Below are 27068 nucleotides of genomic sequence, written 5' to 3'. Positions count from 1 at the left end.
TCTTTAGAGCCTCCGCTATCTCCATCAACTTCACTTTGCGGTAATTCAAAATCATTTTGCGTGATTTTTGATGTTTTCGTTGGTAACAGCCTCTTTGGGACGCCCACTGCGTGCATCGTCCTCGATGCTCAATACGCCTCGTTTAAACTTGACAAACCTCCAACCAGCTAACCAGCCAATCCTTGGCTTCAACAGTATGTTTTGTTCACCAAAAAGCAATGCTTTATTAACTCACGAAATTATTTTTTATCGATTGTCTTCAAACTAACAAAACTAATAGTTCGACAGTTATCAAATTTGCACACGTGTTTCTTAAAGGTTAGGGTTAACTAAAATTCACATGGATTTAATACTACGGCATCGGTGTGTTAGTCTACGAACTTTTCAGCCCAACTGTTATATAGATTCTGACAATTTGGCAAGGATTTCGTCAACCCTGTCCTGATAATTATTCACAAAAGTTCCTGATAGATTTCTCAAATAAACGAGATTAAGTAGCAACTTCGTCCTTTTCTCTATGGGGACAGTGGAATATATTGTATCATAAAATAAACAATATAAACATAGAGAAAGAATGATATTCTTTAAGGATGGAGGATCGCTGCTCGTCATTCAGAACTTCCTTAAAGAGTAAACTCAGCTAAGACATCAGGCATCTTTCTAAATAAAATCCCATAGAAGTACTGGAAGAGGCTTCACCAGAATCGAAATTTCAAATCTTATCGTATGAATATCTCCGAGTTCCAAGAGTCTTCGTTAGCATACCTCGAGAGTCACTACTTCAGCTGAAATTAGTTCTGGTCAGAATCGCTTCCTAATTTATTTCCCTTTTAATCTATATTCGTATTAAATTTAAGCAATAATAAGACAATTGACGAGATTTGTGATCTGCAGAGTCCACCAATCCGGTGAATGCTCAGTTATCGGTAATATAATTTTCGACTAACAGTGACTGGAAGCTGGAAGCAATCAGCCGATCGCACAATTCATTTCTTCCCTGCAGACGCATAACAGACCGGTCGATCCGAGGTCCAGAAAGATGCGTTCTGCCAACTACTTGACACAAAGTCTTGTAAGGGTTTGGAGCACACAATGGAGGTGGCAAGTATATAGTCTTTTTAGCGGACACTCATGACCTTTTAATTATCAATACGTGGTTTATCAAACGATTGTGCCATCTTCCTATAAACAATAAAATGCAAATCGACTGCATCCTCAGAAGACGCTAGCATCACCGCGACTGATTGCAAAGCGATTCCCACCGACCGACCACTTCCCCTGCCGTTGATTGCTGTTTTATGAAACAAGCCATCGATAAAACAAAGTGATTAACGCACGGGACGGCGGAAGAGAAATATAGATTTTGCAAGTCTAATTTGAAATTTGGGACCTCTCCAAATTAAGTTCAGACTTTTCCTAACAAATTTCTAAACATGCGGTTCCACATTCAGACTTTTCCATTCCAAAATCAGAATTGTCCTTTTTGAATTCCGAATTTACTCAAAATTTTATTATAAAGTTTTATATGAACCTTTTACTATTGTAATCATGATTACGTGATTGTAATCATGATTACGAATTTCATGATTACGTGATTGTAATCATAATTAAGCTGTCATGATTATGATCAGACGAATCAACCAACAACATCAGACTGCACTCGTCAAACACGAAGAAGAATAAGGATAGGAGAATACAACTTTGAGACCGTTGACAATTTCTCCTATCTAGGGTCGAAAATCACAACCGATAACAGCTACGATGATGAAATCCGCACACGGTTGTTGTCAGCCAACAAAGCCTATTTCAGCTTACAAAGACTGTTCCGCTCGAAACGTCTCACCATAGGGTCAAAGCTCTTACTGTACAAGACTATGATCTTGCCAGTCCTCATGTATTCCTCAGAAACTTGGGTTCTTAGCAGGAAAAATTGCGAACTGTTGGCCACGTTCGAGAGAAGAATCCTCCGAAGAATTTTTGGCCCCCCAACATGAGGATGGACGATTCCGTAGCCTACACAATGACAACATCTATGAGCGATACCATGACCGTCCGGTTGTGGATAAAATCCGGCTGAATAGGTTACGGTGGGCGGGTCACTTAATCCGTACGGATGAGGATGATCCAGTCCGGAAAGTCTATAAGGGCAATATCTATGGCAGAAAAAGAAAACGAGGCAGACCCTGCCTAAGATGGAGCGATGGCGTAGGTCAGGACGCCAGACAGCTTTTAAGGATATCGAATTGGTGGACCTCGGTGCAAAACCGGGATGCCTGGAGTTCCTTATTAAGGCAGGCCTAGACCGGATACCGGTTGTTGCGCCGTTGATGATGATCATTATGATTATAATCACGTAATCGCGTAATCATAATCCTGCATTTTCAATTACGATTGCGTATTAAAAACATTATTATTAAATTATGTCTGACTTAGGCAATTGCCTCTGTTTGCTTCAGAGAACAGGCAAACAAACGTCTGTACCTGTTTCAGACAAATGTTTGTTTCAAATGAACATTCGTTTCACACAAATTTCTATGACAAACAAACATCACGCAGATAAGTGTCTGCGTCTGTCTCAGGCATCAGGCAGTGAGTGTACCCATGTCAGACAAATTTGTCCATCTGAACCGTACTTCACGACAATTGCCACTTACGAATACACTGAATTGAAAATATTGGTAATATTGGTTTGCGCATTTGAATTCACCATTTCGGCTTGCTACGGACCCGTTCGCAGATATGTATGCATTATATATATGCCCACACATTTAAATCAATCGATCTCATAGCCAATTTCGGGTCATCCATATGCGTACCGGGATTATTTGCACTTTGTAGGCATATACATATGTATGTATCTACGAGAGGATTCACAGCAAGCCGAAATAATGAATTGAAATGCGCATAAATATATGTTTGTACTGCAACTGTCGAATCTCGTTGTCATGATCCCTACAATTATAGTCGTGTAATAATAATTAAGTCATTTATAAAAGGTCCTATGTTCGTATCTGAATGTCCGGTCAAACAAATTTTTAGTATCAATACCAATTAGCAACGCAATGTATAGATCGCTCACTCTCCTATGTTTCACCCAATTTCTGATAAGATCAGCTTCGAAAAGTACTACCCACATGATCATATTAGTCATCAAAGACAGACAAACAGAAATTCAGTTGTTTTGAAAACTTTCTTATATCAGCACAAAACCTTAAAAACAGTTCCAAAAAACACATCCACTCATTGATTCAATCAACAACTAAACCAATTGTTACTTACTCCCCTCACTGTTTCTAATCCACAAAATTGTTAATTAAAATATTTCGAACCCGTTAGTACCTGCACAGAGCACAACCAACATTCATCCTAATGGTAGCTACAGTAATTTCATATGATTTCATGATTATGATTACGGTAATTACGATTTCATGATTACATAATTGCAATCTTAATCATGGCTCGCGATTATGATTACAATCGTGTAATCACAAAATCAGGCTCATTTCTGATTATAATCATGATTAAGATTTTGCCCAACCCTGCTGGTAAGTTCCTGAAAGTAATTAGCAATGTCACAAGTTAAACTTCTTAATACTTGTCCTCTCGATTGTCAATGGGCGTTAATGAGGTTCTACAAGAACCCATGGAATTAATTGCAAACGCTCATACATGATTTTTTTTATCTAGATCACACTTTTTCAAAGAGCGAATACCATGATCCATTATAACAAACAGTTTTTTTTTTCAAATAATCCCTGCTCCATCCTTAATCACTAGTAAAAAATTGGTATAAAACTTTCTAGTAAAATTGTTCAACTGAACCCTTCTTTTCAGATGGCCCTACAAAAAAAGGTAGCACAAAATCTGGACACGAGGGAATGTAAAGCTATTGCATTTGAGATTCTCAGTTTCTTAGTACGAAGTACGTTTGTTGGCATTCCTGTGTAAATCGAAATAATTTTCGCCAAAAACATATTCCATGTCGTGCAAGCTCTCGTCAATTATGCCTAAAATTTTCTCAGAAAAGTCCTCTTTTTTGGGCTATCTGCTAGTTTCGGCTTTTGGTCCTACTGAATTTTATGATAGTGCATGTTAAGATCCTCTTTGCAGGGAATTTTCATGATTACAGAATATGGATGCATTAATCCGCGCAGGCCTCGTTTCAATGTTGCGCGCACGTTTTCTATATTATTCTCGCTCTTGGTAGATTTCGGACGTCCCTGATTTCCAACCTTCGACGCTCTATTTGTTTTGCGAAAGTGTTTTCCCCAAACAAGGTTTTATGACCAGTGAGATTCTTATGACGTTTCAAATGAAATACTCTCTAAAACACGCGCTGCAATTCACTGTATTTGAAATACTGCTCAATGACGAACACACGTCCGCGGCATAATCTTCTTTTTCTTCAGCCTTTGTCCCGTTCACAAGCGGGTTCGGCTCGTCTGTCATCGGCCTCGTCATTTGGCCCTATCAAATGCTTAATCTGGATGCCATTACCGCACGATGCCGTTTATTGATTTTTATAATCGGCCAACACTCAGAACCATAGAGAGCGACAGAACGGACGACATTGCGGTAAATTTTAGACTGGAGACGTTCGTTGATGCGTCGAACACAGAGAACACCAGTTGTGGAACACCACTTCATCCAGGTTACGTTAATGCGAGAAGCAATTTCATAACATGACATGGATAGCTGAGTGACTAGAGCACAAGGCTGTCATACGGAAGGTGGCGGTTCAAATCTCACTGGTAGCAGTAGGGTTTGTATCGTGATTTGACGTCGGGTACCAGTCCACTCAGCTGTGAATGAGTACCTGAGTCAAATCAGGGTAATAATCTCGGGCGAGCGCAATGCTGACCACATTGCCTCCTACAGTGTACTGTAGTGTACCGTTTCGGTTTTGAATGAAGTGCTCTAACACACTTCAAGGCCCTGATCCAATATGGATTGTTGCACCAACGATTATTATTAATTTCATAACGCAGTTCTCCATTGGCTGATAGCGTTGACCCGAGGTTAGTTTAATCGCTCAATTCTGGGCAGGTCACTGTCGCTGACACAAATTCAGTTTTATTGAGATTCAATCTGAGACTGTGTTGTATGAGGCGATCATTCCACGTCCACGGCATTATGAATACTACTAAACTATTTTCGCAGCAAATGGCATTGTTTTAGCTACCTAGGGCTGCTAGTTTCGTTACCCTAACCCTAATGGTTGTTCGTGACCTGTAGTCGAGATCAGCTCCACGCCATCGGTTAAGCCGTTATTTTTTGCTTTTCCAAGATTCATGTCGCTCGTTTTAGTAACTTTTCGTAATTTTCTCTTATTGTCTGAAGCTGCCAAAGCTCAAATTCGAATCTCATTACAATAAATCATGTTTTGATCAGCCTTTTACATGTTATGCCACTCCAAACCAACACTCACCCTTAACCATTTTATCATCTGGTGCCTTGCATTACCCAGTGATTGACGGTGTGAATTCAATTAGGCTTTGGTAATAGCACTGGGATACTACACTGTGAACCCTACTGAGACAAATTTTATTTCTCTCTTGACTTTTCACTAAAATTAAACTCAATTTTATCGTTTTAAATTACAGAAGAAGAAAGTTTACCGCGAACTGACTCCGAAGAAGAAATTCCATTTGTCGAGATTAAAAAGCAACGACCTGGCTCATCTCGACATCGTCGTGTAGGTAGTAGTGGGAGCGCTCTCAGCACAAATTCCGATGGAATTCCCTCTTTGGCTCAAGGGATTTCCCAATATGGCATTAGTACGGCCTCGTGTATGGGTGAATCATGGTTGGTTACACCACCGCCATGTTTCACATCAACCGGACCCATCGATATGGTAACATCACCATTTGAAAATCTACTGATTGAACATCCTAGGTAAGGACGCATTGAAATTTTTGTCAAGTCAATAATTAAACTGTATATTCCTCTTGGTTTCAGCATGTCAGTATATCACAGGATCCGATCATCTCGAGATAACCCAATTGACAATGATACAAGTCTAACTGACTATCAGCTTAGCTTGCAATACATCCTGCAACCGGAACATGGACAACAACAAGAAGAAATTGTTGTAGAAATGCCACCTCATCCGGCAGCTGAACATAGTCCTGTTCGTGTAAGTAATACGAATGATGGGGGACCGGTCGATGATACATTTTTGCATTTTCTGAGCCATTTTTAATGTCAGCTTCATGGGAAGCTGCACGAATTTGGGTCATATGCAAATTAACCTGCATTCATAGCTCACTTACAATTATTAACATTAGTATACCAATCATCTTGAAATATTTTGAAACAATCTCATTTAAATAAGCTGTTATTAATGAAATTTACTTGTTACTATTCTAGACTGCTCGTGTGGTAGTATCGAGACGTGCAGAACGTATTCAGACTTTGTCCCAGAAGCAATCGAAGGAAATTGCTCTGGTTAGGGACGCTCAAAAGGCAAGTTCATTTGGAACTAATTGTGTTTTAATATGATTGCTTCACAAAATGCTTGTTCACTTTGATTATTCGCTTTTTTGAAATAATAAAAACTTGTTGTTTCAACAAGTGGTTCCCAAAATATCGGGATTTGCAAGAATAAAGATTCACACCAACGAAAAAGAAACAACAAGTTTTTATTATTTCAAATAATTAATCGTTGGAAACACCGCATAATTTCACTCAGATATTCGCTTTTGTTAATTTTATACCACTATGCTTATCCTGGGCTTTGTTTGGGTTTTTTCTTCCTCTTATTATTTTGTTTTACAGTTTTTGTAGTCCACTAAGCTTCTGTGCATATTGTCCTTGTCAGCATGTAAAACCATCTATGTTTCTCCATTGCATCCTCTGTTCCTTTCTTTAATCAGAGCATAACCTTGATACCAGCACATGATTTGCAACTAATGCTTACATTATGGATAGGAAACGTGTTTATTTAGAAACGTATGAATATCTAAAAATTGCATTAAATTTAACAGATCAACGAGAAGAAAACAAGGCAAGTGTTATCACGTGGTGCTCTTAAACGTGGTAATAAAGTTCGTGACTTCAATAGCAAAGGAGGGCGCCCACGTCGTGCCGATTTGCAACACTGCAAAATTCTTAGCGGTGCCAACAACAATCGCAAATGCTAAGCGCAATCCTGACTAAAGCAGTAAAAAGATCCAACAACAATGAAGCACAAACATCTCCATAACATCGCCGCACATACATTTTTCTGAAGACATCATCTATATCTTTGTTGATTGAGAATCTTTGATAATGCTGTGAGAGAATCCACTGATTCGGGAGGATACAGGAAGATATCCTTTGCTTAATCAACTACAAAAAAATCACACGCTTCGGACGTGTACCAAAAAGCTTATAGCCCCTTACTTTCTCCATTTCAAGTTTCAACATATTTTTTAAATTATAAGAAAACATGCTACAAACAAAAAATTACAAATTTGCCGATTTTGGTTGAACTCTTCCTTTTTTGAGTAGTAGAATTGTTTTTGTTAACTCTTAAGAAAAGAAAATTGTGATAAAAATCCATACAAAAATAAAATATATAAGGACAAAGAATTAAAAGTTAAAAATATTTTATAACAGACTTCAAACATAGGTAAACAAAGCAACAGAATGAGAATATTATCTTTAGTAAATTATTATTTATTAAACTAAGACTTGATGCGATAAGAACGCACGTTTTCACGGAGGATAATATTTTTATTTATTTTGTGTAAAGTTCATTCGAACAACAGGAAACTAATGAATGTGTATGAGACCCACACGAATGGTGTACTTTTCTTATTATTTCTCTTTGCAATTCAGCGTATATTTACTGAGCATATAAAAATAGGAGATTCTGCTTACAAACATAACACCTAATTTGAAAAATGCTGTGAAAAAAGAACAATCCAAAAGAGTTTAGTGTCAGACAATTAATATCACAATTGCACAATTTTTTACTGTTTGATGTTTGCGAATCTTTTCCGAAAACTAAAAAGTTAAATTTCAAGTCGAATATATCGTTGTTGCGTTAATTAAAGTTCTTTCTCAATCTTTACAACATTACATTTACAGTAGTTTCTTAAATATTCTAAAAGAATGGTTTCTCACATAAAAGCAAACCATTCACATAAGCAATAACATTTAAGAATAGAAACTTCTAATAAAATTAACACTGACTCGCCATTAATGTATTAATATTACGAAGAAGAAAACATCTCCCTTATTAACTGCCATTGGAAGTAAATTTATCTACTATTCGTTTTAACGTAAATCGGCAACCAAAAAAAGCGACGTTAATGTTTAATCAAGGCAAGAAGAAAAGTCTTCTTCATGAAAATTGTAAAAATTTAAAACATTAAAATTTAAAATTAAAAATAATCAGAAAAAAACTAATTTGTCATCGTAATTGGGCATGTGTTCAACAATATGTATAATTTGAAAATAAAAATCATATTAGAGAAAAAAAGAATTAAATAACAATCTACCAAAAAAATGTATAAAAATATTTCAAAAGTGATAAAAAATTGTAAAAATTAGTTATTGAGTGCTTTTAATTTCCAGCTTCTAAGGGAATAATAAATACGAATGATATGATAATGCGATAAAGAAAAAAAAACCAAGTTGACAAGAAAACATAAGAAAATAATGTTAAACTGTATACCGTCTGCAAAGAGTAAATAATATAAATCCCATCATTGATTGTTATGTGTAATGAGAGAAAATGACAACAAGAGATAACTGATGTATAAATGCAATCCAGAGACAAAACAAAAGTGCGCGAGATATGATAAGAATATACAATGAACAGTAAATGTAAAGTTATTTGTAAATTTTAAGTAAATGTGTAAGACAACTTATTGTTAAAACAAACAGTAGCAGTAGACAAAGTATTGAAAATCAATTAAATCAATTTTATTGCAACTTGAAATTTTCGGTTTTTGCTACTTACAACATGGGAGACGTCGATTGCATCGTCACCTGCAACAAAAGGATGAATTCAAAAGTTTCCAGAAACGACCTTAGACCACATTTGCCGGGTGGCCAATATCGGTCGTTTACGATATGGAAAGTAGCGTCCCCGAGTAGCCCGAGCAAGTAGTTCTGACCCCCTAGCTGGCATAATACCTACGTCTTAGGTGGTGAAAAGCGAACTACTAATAACCGATACCGTCGGGACACACTGTGAGTCCACGGAGCCGTCGACGTCGATGGGGTGATGTGAGCCTAGGTCTTACAACTTGGAAGACCTAGGCTCACAGGCGTATATCAGGAGCCAGCTCGTTCGAGACCCTTATGGGGTAGTGTGCCTTGAACCGATATTAGTAAACCGCGTTGCCCCGAGCAAGCACTGATCCGTCCGTGAGTTCCGGGATCAGCTAACCGTAGGGTCAGGCCTCAGGGAGCTGGGGTAGGCACTTTATCCCCGAAGATATACCCGTTCCTGACCATTGCGGCCCGTTCCCATGGACGAGATGCGCTGGTAAAAACTTAAATGGCGAAGAAAAACAATATAAATGAGGAGAACGGGTTAGCTGCGTTTGTCTGTTTGTTTGTTGTTCGCCCCAGTGCCCAGCGAAGGGCGCAGCAAGGACTGAAATAGCAGACAAAACATCGGGATGTGCAAACACAGAAGAAGACTCGGAAATTCATGCGGCACCTGCAACGGAAACAGGAACCCAAACAGTACCACACAGTGTTGTTTCTGCGGAAAGAGGCACAGTAGAAACTGCTGAAACTGACCAAATGGCTTCGAATATAAGGCGAGTGAAAGCGCTGTCGACCATTCTTGCGAAAGCCGAAGAGGAAAGAAACCATTCTTGCGAAAGCCGAAGAGGAAAGAAACGCGTGGCAGTTGCAGAGAGCATGTGGTATGCAAAGTACCTCCAGAAAACGTCATAAAATGGGAGAAAAACAGGCTGATAGAGCTGCAGGAGCTCCTGGATAGAAGTTCGTACTACAGGTGGACATGGAGAGTAACAGAAGATGCGGGAAAAGCAAAAACAACCGCGCCTCCCACTGAGAACATCGCGAGCTCTAAACGGATCGCAGATAGCCCGTTGCAAAGCGAACTGGCGAAAAAAACGAGAGGAGGAAAGGGTATCTCAAGGAGACTCCCAAGGTTCAAAAAAAGAAGGCGAAGAGGCAACAATCCGCTGCGTAATCAGAAAAACTTCTGCCTTAAATTAAGGCAGACACGAAGGATGGATCATCAAAAGAAAAGATGGGGGACAAAGAAGGAATAGACCGCCAGAACTATATATTAAGCCGACGGAAGGCAGGACCTTTACGAAAATCCTCAATGAAATCCATTATAGGATCAAGCCCGAAGAGAGCGGAGAAGAAGTGTCCATTCGGAAAATGAAGAGTAGCGGAGTCCTGGTCGAATTAGGCCTGAGGACAACAGATGAAGGTACGTTCTGTGAAGCAGTCAAGGGGCTATTGGTATCGAAAGCTTTGGTTTATAACATGGAATCGACGTGTTCTCTAGAAATTCGAGACCTTGACTGCATGACAGAAAGGAATGAGGTAGAAGAGGCGAACTCTCGAGGCCAAAAACTCGCTGTGGTAGAAGTTGCCGAACAATACGCGAGGAAGCTTCTTAACAGCGGGAAAATCAGAAATGGTTGGATAATATATCGGATACAGATGTTTGGATTATAGGCACACGTTTGCAACCTACCAGGGACCTGACAATAGGGCAAAATGCCGAAGATGCGGGCAGGCAGGGCATAAAGCTAATACCTCCAGCGAAAAGGATAGTTGCATTTTATGCAGGGATCGTGGTGCGTCTAATAAGAGCGTTGCACACACTGCGATGTCGGGGCGGTGTACAGTCTGCAGAGCTGAACCAGAAAGAGCTAAGATATGGTCAACATGATCTGTAGTTCGCTGTGGAGACCAAAGATGATCTAGTACTCATCAGTGAATAGTACCGAAATAAGAGCGAAGCTTCATGGCACCCCCACATATCAGGTCATGCCATCTGGGGTCGGAATGACACCCACCTTAGAGTTGTTGCCAAGGCTGCAGGGACGGCTTTGTTTAGATTCGGTGTTTAGCGGTACCGTTTTTCAGTATCTATCTAACACGCAAGCTTCATGCTCTGGAGAACGCTAACTTGGGTACATAGGGGCGGATCCTGGTCGGTGGTGACTTCAATGTCTTGCTTGAATAGGGCAGGATTCACCCAGACTACAGACGAATTCTCGAAATTGCGGCGAGAACAGGACTTGTAGTTTTAATCACCAGATCCACCCTAACGTTCCGTCGCCTTTTATTCCGTCAGATGGAAAGCCATTCTAGACCCGCTAGACAATACTTTCCACGTGCCGAGCTATCCCTTGTGGATGTAGAGGGATTATCTGAGGAACTGCCCCCAGCTCTATGAGACGCTAAGGGTCAGAGAAGGATGAAGGTCACGTTGAAAGTAGCGCAGAGATCCATCTTAGGGCCAGATCGCTGGAAAGCTTTCTATGATAGTCTGCTTAGACTCGACATGTCAGAAGACTCACACCTGATTTGTTATGCAGGTAATGTTGGGGCGCTTGTTACTGAATGCACTGTCGAGCAGGCACAAAAAATATCAGAAATCCGGATACACAGGATGTATAAGTTAACAAATTAAACGGTATTTGTTTTTATTTTTTTTATTCACGAAGGCCAGAGTGCTTACGCTCTGGTAGTACTCGAGGAACCCACTGATCTCCGTTTCTACACCTCCTTAAATACTACGTCTTATTTACTAATGAATCGATAGGGAAATATACATCACATATTTCCTTATGACCCATGATTCTTATCATATATCTTATCTTTAACACAGGGAAACTATACAAAACATGTTTCCCTATGACCTACGATCTTTATTACTATATGGGTTAAGACTTTTATTAACCATGATGACAATGTTCCAGGAAGGTCGTGGATTTGCTTACCCAATGTGATATTATTCCAGGAAGGACTACAGATATCGTTATCTATTGAATTGTTTGGTGGTGGTCGCAGATGGTTGGCATCTGCTTCGTTGACTATGGCTTATACATCCATAATAAAACCCATTTTGATGTATGCATGCATCGTCTTTGATTCTTTGACAAACATCCGGTAGCTCTGATGCCGATCAATCATATGGTTTTCAGATTCGTCTTTGAAGAATTGTCGGTAAATGGCCATGAGTGTTTTCAGATTACAGACTTAATAATCTTCACTGACGGGTCAGTCATGGAGGGCGGGTCGGGCGCAGGGGTGTTCTTGGGGAATCCGATTATGAAACTAACCCAACCCCTCGAAAAAATGACGACCATATTCCAGCCGGAGTGTCCGGATAGCTGAGTGGTTAGAGCACAAGGTTGTCGTACGGAAGGTCGCGGTTCAAATCTCGCTGGTGGCAGTGGGATTTGTATCGTGATTTGACGTCGGATACCAGTCGATTCAGCTGTGAATGAGTACTTGAGTCAAATCAGGGTAATAATCTCGGGCGAGCGTAATGCTGACCACACTGCCTCCTACACTGTTCTGTAGTGTACCGTTACGGTCTTGAATGAAGTGCTCTAACACACTTCAAGGCCCTGATCCAATATGGATTGTTGTGCCAACGATTATTATTATTATATTCCAGGCGGAGATATATGCCGTTTCATTGGCAGCAGAAGAATGTCTGCGAGAAAAATGGAGGGGTCGCACCATTCGAATCTGTTCCGACAGTCGGGTAGCATTATCAGCACTAAACACCAAAGACATAACATATCAAGGCAGTTGGTGTGGGGTTGTCATCAGGCGCTACTCAAACTTGGCCGATTGAACGAAACAGCCTTGATGTGGTTGCCAGGCTGACAGACTGGCTCGCCGAGGGTCTGGATCCACAATGGTGGACCAGAACCAGCTTTTGGAATCCGGCCATGTACTGTCAAGTCTACTCTGAAGGGTGAAATTGCAAGGATTTACGCAGCCGAGTGGAGAAATTTGAATTCTTGCCGGCAGGTGAAAATCCTTGTGGAAAAGCCTGGAGCCGCTAGAGCGGCATTTTTGTTGTTCCTTAAGAAGTGGCACATGAAAACCCTAGTAGGGCTTTAAACGGGACACTGTTCTTTAAACTACCATATGGAAAAGATTAGAGTGGTGGTTTCGGCTATCTATAGCCAGGGAGAAGGAGGAGATGGCCCTGCACTTTTTATGCAGCTTCCCAGTCTTCTCAGATCTCAGACGAAGATACCTTGGCAAGGTTTTTTCAATATGGAATCCGCACACTCTCTGCCTCTGGAGAATGTTCTCAGATCCGCTAAACCCTCTGAATGCCCTAGGCGGGAAGCCATTGAATAGGCGATTTACGAGGATAGTGCAATGGGCCTAACAATGGCCTGAGTTCTTGGAGCTGCGGCTCCGCCCAGTAAACTAAACTAACTATTGCCCACTTAATGCTGCATAAGTGATAGGCCTACAACATTAATAGTGATACAAAAGAACCACCGTAATAAGACTTATCGTTAATATATTATTCAATTGTTCCCAAATGTAAAGAAACAGTAAAATTAATGTTCTATGGAAAATTTTTAATTGACAACTCTTATCTTATCGCTACTATAAATTCATATTTTTATATCTATCTTACTCGTATCAATTCATAATGTAGATTCTATTTGGAAATATATAACATAATTGATTAACAACATAATATACATATGTGATCTGTTTAACCCTGATTCAACAAGTAGCCTTATTCGATTATTCCAGAGAAGTTTGTTGTTTACATGGGGGTTTCTGTACCTTCGATGATTACTTGAAATTTGTAACAATATACAAACACGGTATGAATTTGAAATTATCATATCTACTTTCCTTCACACTTTAATTCAATATTCCAATTCTTTTTATCTAGCAGCACACATATCTTAGAAATTCTATGTATATACAAAAGCTATTTATTCATTATCACATATGGAACTTTTCGTTAATTGGATAGTAGCTAGCGCTCTCGTTAATCTCCTCGAATATTACGGCCTGAATTTTATTTCGAACGCGTAAATTCTGCGCTGGAGTAAATGTATCCATGAACCCAAGCAAACTTTTGAAAAATAACAAATCATCTGAATCTTTAGGTTGATTTCGTTCCATTTCGATTTTTTCCAACAATTCAGCCTTCCTTTCTTCAATTTGCAGGAAACGTTTGGCTATTTTTCGCCTATTAACTTTTCTGTGTACTTTAAGTGTGAGTTTGGGTATCCTACTATCATCGGTCTGCGTTTGAGGGGGTGCACTGGTACCAGCCTCGACAGCAGCTACTCGATGGTTGATATTGCTATGGACATATCCATTACCCTCAGGAGATTCCTCTCGATAACCATCGTCATATAAATTGTTTGTTATATTAGTCTCATCGTATTCCAAGTCTGGTTGGTCGAGCGTTGGATAATCAAGGAACTGATCTTCGGTTTTGCCAACCCACATTTGACTTCGCATGAAAGACATTTGGTGGAAGTACACGAATTTCGTTTTGAACTCATATGTTTCGGATTTTCCTGAACGAATAAAGATACGTTCCTTGCGTAGTTCGGTTCGGAACCGGTCCTTCAAGTATTTCCACTTCCTTCGGCATTTGTCTTCTGCGAATAGAATTATGAAGATATTTGTCGATTATAAAAAGTTTTCTTTATTTTGCTATAGAAATAAAATATCAATTTATGTGAAAGGGCTATATCAATTTAGAATTTTACAATGTGAGATGGACAGCCCGTTTCCTAAAATACGGAATTAACATTTTAAACACTGATAAAATGATCAACAAATATTAAAGGAATGTACTGCCACGGGTAGGTAGGTAGGCAGGTATCAGTGGCCACTCCGAGGAGCCCAATTAGCGCTGTAGTGCGCCGTGTTGATGCCACAAACTCCTAAGACCGTGACTGCTGTTATGGGAGCAGGGGGGAGAGTCTAGCCGGCTCCGATCTTCAGAACCAGCCGTAGCATTCACGAACGAAAGCAGCTCTCTCACCATACAGCTAGGAATATCTCTGAGGTCTCCCCCCAGTGTCCGTAGCCTGACTTCTTCTCCGCAGCTACGGCAATGCGAATTGTAGGCTATGCCGAGCCTGGCGGCATGGTCCCCTATCGGCCAGTGCCCCGTGCAGACCGCCGTAATCTTGAATGCATTTGCACGCGTCTGACACAGGAGCTCACGTGATTGGGCTATGTTATTAGTGGCCCGAATTCTGCTTGATTTCGCACAGCTCGTATGCCTTCGCCAACAAGGGCTGCGGCTGCTAGGTAGTGCGAGTAAACTCAGCCCCTAACAGCCGCCAACAAAACACCGACTGTATTCAAGGAAGGGCTGCCAAGAGTAGAGTCTCGCCTGGCCAATCCGTCAGCCCGCTCTTTCCCCTCTATGTTCCTATGCCCGGGATATTTACAAAAAATAAAGGTACATATCTTGGCTACTACAAAAAGACAATGATCAGAAACATAAGAGTCGTCTTTGTACTGCGTGAGAAGTGGAAAATGGTGTTAATCTACTACGCCCACCTCAATCGTCCGATGTATCTAGATGCGACAGCAAGCAACTCAGTAAAGTCTAAATTACTGTGTAACACTCAAGCTTCTCATGGATTAGGTGGAACCTTGTTAATAATATTCACTACTAACAGAAATACCAATAACCTACTGCATCTTCACCCCATTCCCCTTTGGGTTTAAGAATTGACTCAAAAATATCCTGAGAATACTGATGGCCATTGACGGCCATCAAAAATGGGCTTTTTTTAGGCACTACGCAGTTCGGCATAAAATCTAGCTGACTGTGAAATCGTGGAAGGGATTAAAGGCTCTATTGATCGCTGCAAATGATGGTGAACTTGATGCGCCTGAGCTCTGATACCGTGCAAAATTCCAAGATATTCAACGTAGTTTGCGTCGTGACTGAAGCAGAATCTGCCGCAGATAATAATTATTTCACCACTGCATAGCGCATTACATGGTCCCGAGCAGCTGAAGAGGTGAAAGGAATACTTCACCACGGTTCTTAACTATACCATATCCGGTGAAATTGCGCCTCTTGCAGATTAAACGACTAGTCAATCTAATACGGATTGTTCCTCCAAACGATGCCATCAATGCACTCAAAAGGAGTAAACCTCCCACAGTTTCTGGAGATCTGCTAGTTCCACTTATATGCAAGTCCTGGGAATAATAAACCTTTCCCAGAAAGTGGAGGAATGATGATTAAGATTCTAATAAAGAGCACCCGTCTTGCGACAATTGGAGTGGTATTTGCCTGTTCCCTGCTATCGTAAAGATAATTTTTCAAGTAGTTACAGAACGCATCGCAGAACATCTTGAAAGTTTGATCGACAGCTGCTCTCTGATTCCCCAGCTGGATTCTCCTGCGGAGTTTAGATCTTCGCTTCACCTGTTTTACATCAATTTCGAAACGGCTTTCGACAGCGGAAGTGTATCTAGCATGCCCTATACAAAAGGGGCATTCCAGAGAAACGAATAGCTATTATCAGAGCGATATATGATGATGCAAAATGTCACAGGCTGTATCTAGATAAAATCTCAGAGAAAATTGAAGTCCAAAACGGAGTCCATCAAGATTGCATCTCGTCACCAATATTATTTCTTCTTGCTATGCTTAATGGGCAAAGCATCGAAGGCGTCGTTCAATTTGTATGTTTAGGGACCGCCGTTTCTACCGATGGTTGCACGGAACTTGAAGTCGCTCGACATTTTAACAGCGCTAGATCGGCCTTCGCTGCCTTATCTGAAATCAGGAAATGCAGTTATCTTAACATCAACATTAACACTGTTCTCTGCTAATGTTCTTTCTGTGTTGCTATATGGGAGTAGCATATGAAAAGTGACCAGCACTGTTGCTCAAAAGCTCCAAGCCTTCGTGAATAATTGTCTGCGACGTATTATCGTGTTATGCCCAAATTCTATGATGTGTTGAGGTTCCGTAAATTCATATGAAAAAGTCGAATTTAACCTACTACTACTATTCATACAAAAAGGCAAAACATTAACGTTTTTAAGGTTTTGTGTAGAACAAAACCTTATTAAAATCGATCCACTGTCTGTCTGTCTGTCACACGCACTTTTCTCCAAAATGGCTAAACCGAATAGAACATTTTAGACAATAATTGGCCAAACATATCTTCCTTTACCGCAAAAAAAATACATTTCTAAGAATTAGCAGAGGCAGCGTGACCGGTCACGCTACTCCCAGGGCACAGCTGAGGCTGCGTCTGACGATTTGCCTCTGCTCTGGTAAGAAACCGTAAAGCCGTCATCGCCTAATTTTTAGAAAGTTTGGATGCTAAGCCCTAGACGAGAGATCCGTGGATCAAAAAAAGAGAAAGTAGGTTGCTCCCTATTCGGTCCGGTTCAGCATAAGTTGATGCGGACTTAGGACCTCATAATTCTAAAAAACATTTCTAAGGATCTCTGTAATTTCGTAACAGTCAAAAGACATTTTTCGGCGAATATATAATTTTGATTAATTAATTAAATAAGATTTTCTGCATCATTTCCTAGATAATTATTTTTAGCGATTCTATATCTAATTATACCGTACCTCAGCCGTCAGTCAAAACCTGAGGATTACTCAAAGAATATAATAGAAGATATTAAAAATAATCACACAAGCACCTGCATGGTTTGTCAGGCAGCCTGGCGCAATTGCTAAATAGTATCTGCGCTATCTGAAGGCCTGAAACCACAAGGCCCTTCAGGATAGACCTAAGCCTTCAGTATTAGAGCCAAGAAAGAAGGGAGCAGCGGAAATCAGCCGTAAGAAGCGAATGTTCCCAAGAAACCTAAATCCGAGCCCAAGAAAGGGGAAATACAATGCAGTAAAGAGCATTCGACTGTCCATACTGCCGAAAGTATTTCCGAAGCAAATAACATACTCACACGAAACGTGGACGGAGGTCCATGCGGTTGTGGAGAATTTTCAGAAGCAAGGAGAGGGACGAAAGCAAAATCCTCACAGGGATTGACCGTTGTAACTGCTGCATCAAGTACAGATATTATGTTGATGGCATAGCTGTGTCCGTACACAAGGAGAAACCAAAGAAAACTACTTCGGAGGAAACACCGGTTGGAAAGCCTACCGAGGTCCCCGATGGAATCACAGAAGCCATAGAGGCTGAAAGGGGAAGACCAAGCAGGGAAGTAGACCTGCTGCCCACAGAAGAGGAGAAGCTGAACGACCTTGAACTAAGGTTCAAGTCGGACGGCGAAACACAAGGAAGTGCTGGCTCAAGAATTCTGAGTATACCAGATTCGCGGTCTGCAAGGCGGAAATATGCAAGTAATTTTGGAATTCTGTTGTGAAAAACCATGAGCTTGCATCAAATTATATATTTCTTTCAGAGTATCTAGCCTGGAGACCTCGTGACTGTCCAAATCTTACAGAAACCCGCGCGAAGAGTCCGAGAGACAATCGTGGCTTCGACGATACTTGGATCCTAACGGAATAAATAGTTAGACAGGCGCAGTTCTGTGAGAAGAAAGCACCACAACTTCTATTCGACTGGGATGCCAACGCCAATCGCCCAAGCAGTGACATTAATCGAAGAGGTAAGTACCTTCTCAAATTCTTCCTCGGACATACATAATGTAAGGAACAAGCCGACGTTCGTGATCAGCACCAGACAAGAGGTACTAGACATAACTCTAGATAATAGTTGTTAGTAGTTTGATGAGCGGGATGGTCAAGAATTGGAGGGTGTCGGATGAACCTCCTCTGTCAGATCACAGAATAATCAGATTCGATGGTAATTGCAACTCGGACGTTGATAGCTTAATAAGAAATCCCCACCTGAATGACAATATGGCTCATCTACAGAGAAGCGATGACACCTGGAGCGAAATTGAGCTGGAAACAGTGGGTGAAGGTCTGAACAGAGTTTTCATAGAAGTATATGAAACTGTTTCGCTCGAAACATCTCTCCATATGGTCAAAGCTCTTACTTTACAAGATGGATCTTGCCAGTCCTTATGTATTCCTCGGAGATCGGGTTTTTAGCAAAAAAAAACTGCGAACTCCTAGACGCGTTTGATAGAAGAATTTTTGGCCTCCTACATGAGGATGGACGATTCCGTAGACTACATAACGACGAAATATATGAGCGATACCGTGACCGCCAGGTTGTGGATAAAATCCGGCTCAATAGGTTGCGGTGGACGGGTCACTTAATCTGTATGAGAATGATCCAGCCCGGAAAGTCTATAAGGGCAATATCTATGGTAGAAAAAAAAGACGAGGGAGACCCTGCCTGAGATGGAGCGATGGCGCAGGTCAGGACACCAGACAGCTTTTAGGGTATCGAATTGGTGGACCTAGGCGCAAAACAGGTGTGTCTGGAGTTCCTTATTAAGGCAAGCTTAGACCGGATACCGATTGTTGCGCCGTTGATGATGATCATCATCATATCAGACCAGCTATCCGGCTAAAAAAGTCAAATCATCAAGGGACGTGCACTGATGGCACAGGAACCTAGCCAAAATGAGAAAGGAGATACGAAAACTTTTCAACCGGGCAGAAAAAACCAGGGACCGGAAGATGTACAAAAGAGCACTGACGACGTATAGAAAAGCGATCAGGGAAACAAAATGAAACAGTTTCAGGGAATTCTGCAAAGGAATAGAATAAACAATAGAAGCATCCAGGCTGTACAAAGCAATATCTTCTCTCTGTCTGAAGAAGGACGATGGGACATTTACCGACAATGAGGTACATCTGCTTTTCAAAACTTATTTCCCGGGTTCCCCGCAACAACGGACAGAAGGGGGGAAATGCGAATTGGAGCGAAGGAGCTTTGCTCGGAAGCTAGGATAAGATTAGCAGTAAGAACCTTTAAATCACTGAAACCACCAGAGTAGATAGCATTTCCCCAGCACTATTCCAGAGAGGCCTTTAAATCACTGAAACCACCAGAGTAGATAGCATTTCCCCAGCACTATTCCAGAGAGGCCTAGAAATCTTAGGATAGTATGGGGAAGCATATCCTTAGAACACGGAGACAGGCAACAGTGATCTTTATTCCCAAACAGTGGAGAAACCCATAGATAACCATATAAGAACTAACGTTCTAATGCACAATCCCCTATATATATGTATCGGCTGACGGATTTATTACAGGATGCCATAGAAACAAAGCAAACAGCAGTGCGTGTGTTTTTGCGATCAAAAGTGATTTCGATAACACATCACATACAGAGATACGAGATGCCCAAATCCACAAGGGAGTGGAACATACAACAGGTACAAGTTCTATTGTAATGAACACTATTCAAGGTTACACAAGGTGGGGTATTATCAGCGTTAATGTGGACCATGGTAGTTTATGAACTCCTAGGAGAGCTAATAAATACTGTAATACAGGTCCAGGGTTACGCTGATGATATTTTTTAATCTGTAGGGGCAAATATGAGGATACCCTATATGATAAAATCCAAACTGAACTAATAATGAATAATGCTTGGTGTAGGAAGGCAACCCAGCCAAAATCGCCATAGTACCATTCACTAGGAGGCGTAGATTACCTGGCATGGAGGTGAAACGAGAACGAAGGAATTACCCTAGACCAAAATTGTTGACTTGCCGGACCGTAGTAGGGAAAGAGTGGGGTTATACTCGGAAAATACTACTTTGTATATACGCTGCAATAGTAAGGCCTATGATTACATACGGAGCAGTAATTTGGACAGAAAGGACTGAACTTAGCACAACAGCCAGGGAGTTACATAAACTGCAAAGACTGGCCTACGTGTGTATCAGCAGGGCAACGAGGGCATGCACAACGACATCCTTGGAGGTACTTGTGAGATCAACTCTTCTCCACATGTACATACAGATGGAGGCAGGGAGGGCAATGTTCAGAATGATCGAGATCATCAGTGATGAATGGTCGAATTACTGATATCAAGTGATAATATAACAACGATGTTTCATTTCGATAAGGATTGTGAAATACGTTGGAGTAACAGGGTAAACTGGAAAGGAAAGGAAGGAAGGAAAACACACTTTGAACCAATGGGCAAACATACCAGCACATTCCAGGCGGAAATATACGCCATAGATAAATGTGACTCCTCAAATCTCAAAAGGAACTATAGGGGGCAGAACATTGCAATTCTAACCAACAGTCAAGTGGTTATTAAGGCACTTAGGTCCTACCAAGTAAATTCCAAACTTGTATGGGAACGCCTTAACAGACTAAACACGCTCAGCTCGCTCAATATAGTGTGGGTACTTTGAATTTCAGGCCACATTGGGTTAGAAAGCAATGGAGTAGTGGACGAGCTGGTCAGAAAAGCTGCAGCGACGCCACTGTACGAGCCAGAGCCATTCTGTGCAGTCGGAAATGGGTTTAGAGTTATAACATTGAAAAACGAAGAGGAACAGCTGAGGGAACCTACCAGGAATAGAACATTGGATGGGGAGATACGAAAACAAGCGCTCGAAGGACTAAGTGGAGCCTCGGGATTACAGGGCAAATACCCATTGGTCACTGCCGATTAAACTATCTACGGACACTGTAGATTCTGTGAGGAGATGAAACCTCCACAAATGTTCTGGGACAGTGTCCGGTACTTGTGTAAAGTAGGTTGAGGCATCTGGGAGAACATTTAATACCAGATGCCAAGTTGAAACGCTTGAAAGGCAAAATGTGATAACAGAACCAACCTGCTAAAATATGGGCGAAAAAGTTTATAGGAAATTTGTTAGCAAGTCTTCTTGGCTAAAAATATGTACCGTAATTCGGTTACAAGATGAGGGGCATAGTTTGTTCCCGATAGACGGCATTACAAGATACAATAGATACTATGCCCTTTGAAAAAATTTACCTCTGTAAGTCTCTGTAGATAATAAAAATAAGTTACAATGTGGAACTAAGAACTACAAATGGGCTTACAAATTGGGGTAGCAGAAAGGAAGCGTCTAAACACACGGAAAAAAATTCCGAAATCAAATTGAAAAGATTTATACAGTATAACGCGATTAGTATTGTTTGCAATCCAGCATATAAACTCAACACATATTCTCATATAGTTTCTTAGTCTTACCGATTAGTAAACATGAAGGTGTTTTTACAACTTAGCCATACGACGCACATTTTGTCATATAAAATAAAATAATAATGAGTCATTAAAATAAAGAAAAAGGGCTGGAAAATCGCTATTTATCGGAAAACCTTCCATATACGCAGAAGGTATGCAATGCATATAAATACAAAACAAATGCATATGTACATGCATGCCAAGATTTTGTTAGAGATAAAATGGGAAAGGCAGTAATTATACAAACGGAGGTTGTGGGTACATTTAAACTCATCATAAACCATTGGAAAAATGTGCATTAGCTTTTAATACATACGGATATGAAGGACTATTTAAAAAACCGCCTTATGAACTCGGGGAAACCTTATTTTTACCCAAGAAAGCCCTGCAAGTTCCCTAAAAGCAAGTCCTAGAGTCGTCCACATATATCAGATATTTATTTCGGATCCATTCACTTTCTACAAAGCGAAGTACGGGAAGCGTCTTCAATTCGTAATTATAATTTCAAGTTCCGCTGAACTTTGTTCGTAACATTGTTTGTGATAAAAAACTAAGCAAGTGAGTCGCTATACTGATTTCTTCAGCGATAAGCTATGCAGTCTACTCACAGTGCGACCAGTCCCAACGCCATCAACCAAAATACGCCACATTCACCCTGGAGAACAGGTTTTTTTATATAAGGCAGCGCTACCCAGGTATACCATGATTACAGAGAAAGCCACAATGTGCCTTCGCTATGCGCTAGAAATTCTACAGCACGAAATCTAAATGTTCAAGGTGAAGCGAAAAATTGAAGTGGCTAAAATAATTCGCATGCATTACGCAAGCTCAGGGAAACGAGAAGATTACCATGTGTCTGTATGGGGCCGAACATCTAGCGACGAGTATGAAGTGCTCACTAGCTGACATCAGCTAGAAATTTTACAGTAATTCGAGATTGCAAAGGTTTCGATGCGGGGGAATAATTTCAGAAAAGAAACCAAGCGAACGGCGTATTATCTGATAGAGCGGAAGCCATTAAGTATTGAAAAAAGCAAGCTCATAGATAGCGTTATTTATAGAGCGGAATCTGTGTACAAACTTACGTGTGTATAAGATACTCACTTGAGCTTCCGACTTTTCTCCGTATCTCGTCCCACAGTTTATCCAGAATATGGCGATTATGATGGTGCTTATTTGCGATGTCCCAAACGGCAGGGCGCTCTTGAACTGCATTGATTAGAACTTCGCAATCCATTTGTGAAGGTTTGACCATTTATTTAAAACTGAAACTCGGTACCATTTATGAGAAAGTAATGAGCTACCACTAGCTGTTGCCGGCTGTACCTCGAATGTAAGCAGCTGACAGCTGCTGAAAAATGTTCGCCTTCGTTAGACTCGGCTCGTTGATGTCGTAAAATCAGTGGTAGATAATCGGCAATACACGTGCAATGGAACTAGATTCGAGCCACGCGCACGATATGATTTGTGTAGTCGCTTCGCTAGCGCGTTCCCAAGCATCATGTGAAGGTGAGTATACTCAATACTGCGTAGGCGTACTTGAAAGTCGCCATCCAACTTTTAATCTAAAATTATAAAATAGCTTTGATTAATTTTTCTATTCCAATCTAAATCTAAGAAAATATTAAAATGAGACAGAAGCAAATTTACCACAATATACTCGCTAAAAGTAAATTTACTTTTACGATTTTCCTATGAGACCCATATAATGTTATACAGAACGATTGGTGGCCACAGGCGTATGTACCTCTCTTCTTCGAATGGATGTCCCTGGCTGAGAGGAAATGCGGTTTATAACCCTGGCTTCAACACTTCAAGCAATGTGTATGTACGTATGTGTGTTTCCAGTTTTATCCACGCTAATCTGTTTCACTCTCGTTGAATATCTGGAAAAACAAGTAAGCATTTGAGTTGCGAGTAGTTTAGCTGCATGTTAAGATGTCTCTCGATATTGATTATAAAAGTTGCAAATATCCTCAACAAGAATTGCCTTTTATGATGGTAAGATGTTCGGATGTGGGCATTTTCTTGGAGTCAAGATACAACCTGTACATGTACGTGGGTGCAAACAGCCTTTATTAAGTTTCCCTTGAAAAGGCAAGATATTTAGCACCCTAGAAAAGGGCCAAAGTTGAACAGTATGGATGTACCTTTTTGGAAGATTTGTAACAAATATGCTTATGTTATACACGTGTGCAAGGAATAGAATTATTTCGGATTGAGCTGGGGGCTGAATTTATATAGGGAGGATTGCGATGGCTGTACAGATAAAGGAGACGATTGTACTTATAGCAAACCGAAGAAATGCAACCGTCTTAAGTGGAGCAATTGTTTGAGTTTTTCATGTGTCTCCTGTCATAAAGATGATTATGAGCAAAGTGAATGGCAGAAAAACACATTATGGGGAATAAAGGTAAGATTGGCACGACAGACAAATTGGAGTCAAAGTTCAGGGCTCTGGAAAAGGTATTCGAAATCGCATTTAAACTCACTATATAAAGTAAGAAATCATGGCCACCGTGGTGGAATAAAGATCTGTCCCGCCTTAGGAAGCTGGCCAGGGCGATCTTCAACATTTGCTACAGGCACAAATATTGGGAGCCATATAAGGCGGTCAAAGGGTAGTGTAGGTCCCAGGGCGAAACGTGGATTGGTACCCACGTGTGAGCATAAAACCTGGCAAACGCCTGCTGAACCAAACCCAACAGCTCTACTACCAAACCCTATCTTCACCTCCACGAGGTGATCGCTAGGAGTTCTTTCTTTATCAAAAACTACAGATGGAGAACGATGAAGGCGAGTCTCCCGCGCCTAAAAACGGCACAAAATGTACCAACTGGTCCTCCAGGTTTGGGGTTGGGTAGGGCTGACAACCCTACACGGAAAACCGATGTTAGGAAGCCACGAAAGGAGCCTCGGACAGGATGGATCTTACAACGACGATTAACGATTTGCGTACTTTCTCATAGAACGTGCGCTCCCTGTACAGACCGAATGTTGCTGAGCAGCTAGCCGATACCCTGTCCCAATATAAGGTGGATGTAACAGCATTGCAAGAGACGCGATGGACAGGGACCGGTTTCCTGGAGAAGAACCGCTACACCATATATTATAGCGGCCATCCAGTAAACCATGTGCTCGGAGTAGGTTTCTTAGTCAGCCAAAAAATGATACCTGCTGTTACTGGCTTTGAAAATATAAGCGAAAGGCTATGCACTCTGCCTTTGCGAGGCAAATTTAGAAATATAAGCCTCATAAACGTTCACACCCCTATAGAGGAGACTGCAAAATCGGAGAAGGATACCTTCTACGAGGCAGTTGAGCGGACCCTCGAAACCTGTTCCAGATATGATAAAAAAATCATACTTGAAGATTTCAACAGTTAAGTAGGGACGGAGCCCATATTTAGGCGATACGTTGGGTCCCATAACTTACATCAAAATAGAAATGATAACGGACTGCGAATTATTCAATTAGCAGTGTCACACGAAATGGTTATTGGAAGGTCATGGTTTGCGCGGAAAGTGATCCACAAATATACATGGGCCTCTCCAGGCGAGACCACTTTCAACCAAATTGACCAGGTGTTGATTGAACGCCGCCACCTCTCAGCTTTGATGAATGTCAGAACATATAGGGGGGCCAATGTAGAGACTCAGATCACTATCTCGTTGGCATGGTGCTCCGAGCTCGAATAACATTGAAACCATCCACAACACAGCCCTCCGCAATACCTATAAGAGAGAAATGGGTGCCGCAATAACCGCAGTCAACAGAGGTCCTGGAGATAAATCATCAACAAATGATCTTCACAACGACCTGAAGAACGTTATCATTGATACGGCCACAAACATACTTGGCCCCAGCCGCAAAAAGAATCGGTACGGTGGGTTTGACGATGAATGTAGCAACGGAACGGAAAAATGTTGCACACCGAGTAATGTTGCATTCTCAAGGAACGCGGGCGCGCTCAGAGACTTATCACGAACTCCGTCGAGTGGAGAAGCGACTTCACAGACGGAAAAAGGAAGCCTGGGAGAACCAACAAGTCTGTGAACTAGAAAAATTCAGGGAGCAACCACACCAGGCGCGGAAGTTTTACCAACAAGTCAGTAGGATGAAGCCTTATACACGTCGATGCTCATCCTGCCGAGACAAAAAAATAAATCTGATTTCCGACAGAAAGGTCATATTGGAGCGATGAGTTGAGTACTTTGATGAGCTACTGAACAACCAGAACATCGGCGAGTTGGAGGTCTCGCCAACTAAAGACGACGGACAAATACTGCCAACACCCAGTATAGGAGAAACAGTCCGTGCAATTCATCGGCTAAAAAATCATAAGCCGCCAGGAGCCGATGGAATTACAGTCGAATTGATTAAATATGAGGGGACCAATTACACCAGGTGGTTGACCAAGGTGTGAGATAGCGAGTCAATGCCTGATGACTGGCATACATAGAAAGGGAGATATCATGCAGTGCAGCAATTATAGAGGTATCACGTTGCTGAGTACCATCTATAAGATATTCTCCGCTATCTTCCTAGGCCGGATAGCCCCATACGTCTAGAACATCATTGGCCCATACCAAAGAGGCTCCACTCCAGGCAAATCAGCAGCAGATCAGATTTTCTCTGTGCGGCAAGCGATGGAAAAACTGTTGGAATATGGACAATAGTTACACCGTCCATTCATCGACTTTAAAGCCGCCTATGATAGCATAGGCAGGGTACACGGCCATGAGAGGATTCCGTATCCCGACGAAATTGATAAGACTGACTAGGCTGACCCTAACCAATGTGCGAGGCCAGATAAAAGCAGCAGGATCACTCTTAAGACCATTCAACATCAACAACGGTCTACGACAAGGGGATGCCCTATCATGCGTCCTCTTTAACCTGGCCCTCGAGAAAATGATCCGTGATGCTGAGGTAAATTCAATAGGTACGATCCTCTTCAAGTCCACCCAGCTACTGGCCTATGCTGACGATATCGATATCATGGGAAG

At 41.2% G+C, this 27068-nt stretch overlaps 2 protein-coding genes across 3 annotated transcripts in view; one reads left to right on the top strand and one right to left on the bottom strand.

Annotated features, from left to right (window-relative positions):
• The window catches only part of LOC119647408 (tumor protein p53-inducible nuclear protein 1), a 107221-nt gene extending 98292 nt beyond the window's left edge, over positions 1-8929 (top strand). For both annotated transcript variants that reach the window (XM_038048284.1, XM_038048285.1), the window contains exons 3-6: positions 5604-5895; positions 5959-6136; positions 6370-6465; positions 6987-8929. In XM_038048284.1, the coding sequence (XP_037904212.1) occupies positions 5604-5895; positions 5959-6136; positions 6370-6465; positions 6987-7142 (722 nt within the window). In that variant the 3' untranslated portion in view covers positions 7143-8929. The remainder of the gene's footprint in view (positions 1-5603; positions 5896-5958; positions 6137-6369; positions 6466-6986) is intronic.
• A 4600-nt stretch (positions 8930-13529) lies between these two features.
• Positions 13530-24385, bottom strand: LOC119649353. Its single transcript, XM_038051461.1, has 3 exons — positions 23710-24385; positions 23164-23624; positions 13530-14600 (listed from the first exon to the last, which is right to left on the bottom strand). The coding sequence occupies exons 2-3, from the start codon at positions 23312-23314 to the stop codon at positions 13930-13932; spliced, it is 822 nt and encodes a 273-aa protein (XP_037907389.1). The 5' UTR covers positions 23315-23624; positions 23710-24385; the 3' UTR covers positions 13530-13929.
• Positions 24386-27068: the final 2683 nt, after the last annotated feature.

Source organism: Hermetia illucens, chromosome 2 (assembly GCF_905115235.1).
Source record: "Hermetia illucens chromosome 2, iHerIll2.2.curated.20191125, whole genome shotgun sequence".
NCBI lineage: Eukaryota > Metazoa > Arthropoda > Insecta > Diptera > Stratiomyidae > Hermetia > Hermetia illucens.
This window is presented reverse-complemented; position numbering and strand designations above follow the sequence as displayed.

Excerpts from the sequence above, each read along its gene's own strand:
- LOC119649353 (XM_038051461.1), bottom strand. The coding sequence starts at position 23,314 with ATGGTCAAACCTTCACAAATGGATTGCGAAGTTCTAATCAATGCAGTT. Across the intron at positions 14,601-23,163 it reads GAGAAAAGTCGGAAGCTCAA|AAGACAAATGCCGAAGGAAG; the intron begins GTGAGTATCTTA and ends TTCTATTCGCAG.